Source organism: Vespula pensylvanica, chromosome 2, assembly GCF_014466175.1.
Source record: "Vespula pensylvanica isolate Volc-1 chromosome 2, ASM1446617v1, whole genome shotgun sequence".
NCBI classification, from domain to species: domain Eukaryota; kingdom Metazoa; phylum Arthropoda; class Insecta; order Hymenoptera; family Vespidae; genus Vespula; species Vespula pensylvanica.
In genome coordinates, this window is record NC_057686.1 from 3,996,638 (window position 1) to 4,002,230 (window position 5,593).

Sequence of the window (5,593 nt, forward strand, 5' to 3'; positions counted from 1 at the left end):
AGAGAGAGAGAAAATAAGCGAGACGTTAGAGAGAGAGAGAGAGAGAGAGAGAGAGAGACGGAATACGAACGAGCGAGATAGAACGATTACGGATAGTTAGAGCGAAAGAGAAGAGAAAAGCGAGGAACGAGCGACCAAGTAAAAGGGAGAAAGAGAAAGAAGGAGAAAGAGAAAGAGAGAGAGAAAGAGAGAGAGAGAGAGAGAGAGAGAGACAGTCCATAACCGCGAAAAGCGGACATTGAGAACTGGCCTGGCCAGTCGGTCGCTCGCGCGAGTGTATCATATACCCGTCTCTCTTTCTTTCCCTTTCTTTCTCTCTCTTTCTCTTTCTCACTCTCTCTCTCTCTCTCTTTTCTCTCTCTCTTTCTCTCTCTCTCTCTCTCTCTCTCTCTCATACCGAAACGTGCGAGTGAGAGTGAGTGAGCGCGATCAAGTTTGAGCCATCGAAGCCAACAGCAGCAGCAGCAGCAACAGCAAGAGCAACAGCAGCAGCAGTAGTACTAGCAAGGAGAGTCCTAGAACAGTGGAGTTTGCAAATCGAAGCAGTTTAAGGTCGGTGAAGAAGAAAAAGAAGAGAAAGAAAAGAAAAAGGAAAAAGAAGGAGAAGAAGGAGCAAGAGAAGGAGGAGGAGGAGGAGGTGGAGGAGGAGGAGGAGGAGGTGGTGGTGGTGGTGGTGGTGGTGGTGGTGGTGGTGGAGGAGGAGGAGGTGGAGGAGGACGGTGTGATCGTTAAAATATATACGTCGTGTTCGTCAGAACGTTTCCTGCCTACGAATGCGGTCCATGATCGAGCCATCGTATTAAAATGTAAGTACCGTCTTTTGGTATATAGAGACAACTGGTCAGCAGAACACGAGCATGGAGGGAAGGATAACTTCTGTCTTTCTCTTCTCTCGTCTCTCTTCGAACGAGAGTGAGTGAGATAGATAAATGGAGAAAGAGAGGAGAGAGAGAGAGAGAGAGAGAGAGAGTATATGGCAGCTCGATGGTGGGGGAACGGGGTGGTAAAGCAAGGACGATTTTCGTGCAGGCACCAAGCGGACGAAATAAAAAATGTAAAAAAAAAAAGAAAAATAAGTAAACGAAGGAAAAATAAATTAAGAGAAATAAAAAAAGAAATGGTTTTAGTTTTTTAGCAGAACGAACGTTGCACCCAACGTTGCTCCGCAAAACGGTTTAGTCCTCCGAGCTCCTCTCTTCTAGTCCGTGGTTGTGCGACAAGGAGGAAACGAGTAGTTGACGCGACTGATCGAGAAAGACGGAGATAGGGCTCGACCGTCGTCGTCGTCGTTGTCGTCGTCGTCGTCGTCGTCGTCGTCGTCGTCGTCATTATCATTGTATAAGTGTGTCTATATGTGTATGTGTGTGTATATATATAATATATATGGTTAACACTCATATAGTTACATATATTCTTATATGTTTTACGTGTGATATATATATATATATATATATATATATATATATAATATAATCTTCACATACTCTTGCGTATATACGTATGTGTGTGTGTGTGTGTGTGTATATATATATGATCTACATGGTTATACACCTATACATACACACATATATATTACTATATACAATATATATATATATATTGTATGTGTGTGTGTGTGTAAGATTGCTTTAAGTATCGTTCACAACAAGATCAATGTCTCTATCTTTAAGTATGTGCGTTCTGTTGGTCGTTATCGTAGCATGCGTGGCTTGTGTTTTTACAAGACAATTTTTTTATTGTTTACAACGTTTCTCTCTTTTTCTTTCCATTTCTTTTCCTTCTTTCTTTTATTGACACAGCCGCGATAATTATTAGATATCCACTAATCCATATCGTTCTTGATATATATATATATATATAAGCATATATATATTTATTTTTACGATGATATCGAACAAAGCGATTCAGTACGGCCAAGATCGTTAGAGCTGGCTCATCCGTCGTTTGTAATTATCATGCACGTGCTATCGAAAGAAATTCGAGAAGAAACACGTTTTGACATTTACTAGTGTTTCATACTATAAAAGATAATTACGACGAAACTTTGATCGTTAGTCGAACGTTCATGACTTTTTCTCTATACTCTTCGAAGGATTTTTATTTTTTCAAAGACATCGAAAATCAGGTATTGATTTCTTTTTTCTTTTCGTTTCTCTTTTTTTTCTTCTTTTTCTTTTTTATCTTCTTTTTTTTTTTTTTTTCTTTCGATACATTAAACATGACATTTTTTCGATGAAAGTTCGCAGACGATGGAATTAATACGTCTCCGTATGCTTTCAAATTTTTCTTTTCTTTTTTTGTTCTCTCTTCCTTTATTTTCTTTTTAAATCTCAAATTATTGATTTGTGATAGATGCATAGATAAATTGAAATATATTAAATACTCGTCGTATAATCGTTACGAACGATCATAGATAATTATTCATCGCGAGGAGCGTCCATTTTGAGTGGCGCCAAATTCAAATTCAAATGGGTTTGTACATTGTATATATGATCAATATACATAAGTATGTTACAGGAACACGATTAAATTAATTGATTATGTGAGTTATAGTAAATGGTAGAGATAGATATTTCTTTATATTATATAATAGTCCTATTGTGAAGAACACTTTAACGTCGTACACTTTGTACGCCCCTTTCGCGCTTGCGTCTCTTTCTCTGTTTATCTATCTAAGTGTGTGTGTGTGTAAGAATGTACATATGTATGTGTGTAGCGACGTACATAGCATGGATACGTGAGACACACATATACATATATACATAGACAAGAGGGTACGTGACAGGTACGTGCACGAGAGAGAACCGGTCCTGTCACTTTGGACGCGAAGTTTTTACGAGAAACAGACTGACTCTCTTTCGTGATTTTTAATTTAATACTCTTTTCTACTTATCGTCCAATAAGATAGAACTATTTCAATATACTTTTTGTCCTATATTTCGTACTTCTCATTCCTTATTCTGTTTTATTTTCTCTCTTTTTTTTTTATATATATATATATTATTTTTTGTTTCTTCTCTAATTATTATGAGCTATTTGGAACGATAGCTTACATATTTCTCATTTATGGAAGTTAATTTGAAAATACCAAGAAGATTAGATTAGAAGTATCTCAAATATAATACTAATCATGATTACTCGGAAGCCCTTTTAATCGTTCACTTTATCGAACTGATTCTTTCCAAGATAAGTAACGTTAATCGTTTGATATTAACGTCTTAAATACTTATCAAGATCCAAATAAGATCAGTTAGAAAATCTTAGTGTTACAATTTGGAATTTTCTATTGTATTTCAGAAAAACATTTTTTATATGTGTAACTATGTTACTTTTTCTAATCGATTATTTTACCATGTTCTAGAGAGGTGCATATGTTGTATACATGTATATGTTCGCACGACACTAGCCTCAATAATATATATTAAAATCACGGATGTGGCAATTTTTGACATTCGATTTCGCTAGTAGAACCGCAAATCGACGATTTAATAAAAAAAAATCGTATCGGTGACGTATATACCGTAATATCGGCAACCAGACGATTCGATTGTTTTATCGATACACCATTGATCCTGGGGTCAGTATGTTCAATCGTCGAAGCAAACAATGGAAAAACAAAAATAAAAGGGATTGCGAGGGGTAGAATGAAGTGTACTTTGAAAAATCGAATCGTATGAACATTACAATCGATTGACACCGATTCGGCAAATTTATTTACCGATACGTTCAAAACGTACGTCGGGTGGGTTTAAAATAAGAGCTCGTTCACACGATACCGAATCGATTTGCTTTTTTCTAATCGATTATTTTACCGTCTTCTACAGAGACGCATATGTTTTACATACATATCCACAGGACATTACCCTCAATAATATACTTTAAAATCTCGGTTTGAAGTTCGCTTTTAAAAAACGCATCGACGAAACAAAAAAGATCGAATCGTTTCTCATTGACGTATATATCGTAATGACGTCGTCCAAAAGATTCGATTTTTTTATCGATAGATGTACCATTGATCCTGAGTCGATGTTCATTCGTTGAAGCAAACAATGGAAAAATAAAGGTAACAAGAATTGCGAGAGGTAGAACGAGTGTATACTTTAAACTATAATAAAATCGAATCGGCTGAACATTACAATCGGTTGACACCGATTCGCTAAATTTATTGATACGATCAAAAGGTATACGTGTATCGAAAGATATCCTGTGAATTTACGGTAAAGGTGGACGGTCGTTGGCCGAGAGAGAAATGACCTGTACGAATAAATCCTCAAATCGAGGAAGCCTGTTTTGCGACGGAGCTACGCTCTGTCAATTCTTTCCGGACACCGACTCATAGACGCATAGAACGAATGAACGAATGAACGAACGAACGAACGAACGAACGAACGAACGAACGAACGAACGAATGTTCAAAGTCCGACGGGTTTTAAGTTAAAGGAAAGAAAACGATAGTGTTACGTAGACACGTATTCGTTTCCGGGCTACTTTCTCTAAATCCGACCAAAAAGTCTGCACTCCGATATATCTAAAGATATTTATTTATAAGGAAACGATTTTATCTTTCGATGGAAATTTTTCATGAAAAGTAGCTTCCGATAAATAAGCAAAGAGAATTTACAAAATATCTTTTAAATACCATTGGACTAGGATAAATATCTCCGATGTATACAAAGATATTTATTTATAGGGCAACGATTTTATCTTTCGATGGAAATTTTTTATGGGAAAGTATCTTCCGATCGATAAACAAAAAAGAGAATTTATAAAATTTCTTTATATATTTTATCATATATTTTAAGTACCGTTTGCGTAAAAGTTATCACGCGTGAAATCGTATCATTTGATATTTCTAAGGAAATTTTTCGTCAAAGAGATTAATTGAAAAGTAAACAGAGTTTGTAAAGTATATCTTTTTTTATTTTTAATTAAAAATTACGAAAAATGCGTGATAGAGGGTTCTTTTCTTTATATATATATTTATAATGACCTCTATCATGTCCCAACGATAATGTGAATTGCGCCCATATTTTTACACCCTGTATACGTAAGTGCGTGTATTCTTTACGAGGGAAATATCTTTTTGTAGAATAGGATAAGGATTATATATACACACACACACACACACACATATATATATATATACATATATATAAAGGGAGGATAAGAATAGATTACTGGTTAACCACTTTTGATAAAAATTTCGTTGAAAGAGAAAATAATTGGAAAAGAAAATTAAGGGAATTATTTTTCAATTCTTTTTTCTTTTTCTTTTTTTATAATGAAACAATTTGAATATCGTTTGACGAAAAATTCCGTGCGAAAGGAAAGGATTGAAAAGTAGAGTAAAACATGCAAAAAAAATTTTTTTTTATACTCTCTCTCTCTTTCTTTTTTTTTTTTTAAGTATCATTAGACTGTTATGAGTATGTATGCGTTCTTTATGACGAAAGATCTTTTTTTAGGGTATGAAAAATATATATAAAAGGGGGAGGATAAGAATCGCACGTAACTCCGACTTTCATTATTTTCGTGCGTTGTATCTCCTCTCTTTCTCTTTCTATCTATCTATCTATCTCTTTCTCTCTCTCTC

The 5,593-nt window shown here is 35.2% G+C and overlaps 1 protein-coding gene across 2 annotated transcripts in view; it reads left to right on the forward strand.

Moving 5' to 3' along the window:
* The first annotated feature begins 654 nt into the window (after nucleotides 1-654).
* Nucleotides 655-5,593, forward strand: part of LOC122627025 (serine/threonine-protein kinase tricornered) — a 95,841-nt gene continuing 90,902 nt past the window's right edge. Inside the window, exon 1 of one of the 2 annotated variants that reach the window (XM_043807757.1) lies at nucleotides 655-806. In XM_043807757.1, the coding sequence (XP_043663692.1) occupies nucleotides 805-806 (2 nt within the window). In that variant the 5' untranslated portion in view covers nucleotides 655-804. Of the gene's footprint in view, nucleotides 807-2,106; nucleotides 2,126-5,593 lie in introns of those variants that run through there. The other variant, XM_043807759.1, reaches the window with a different exon arrangement.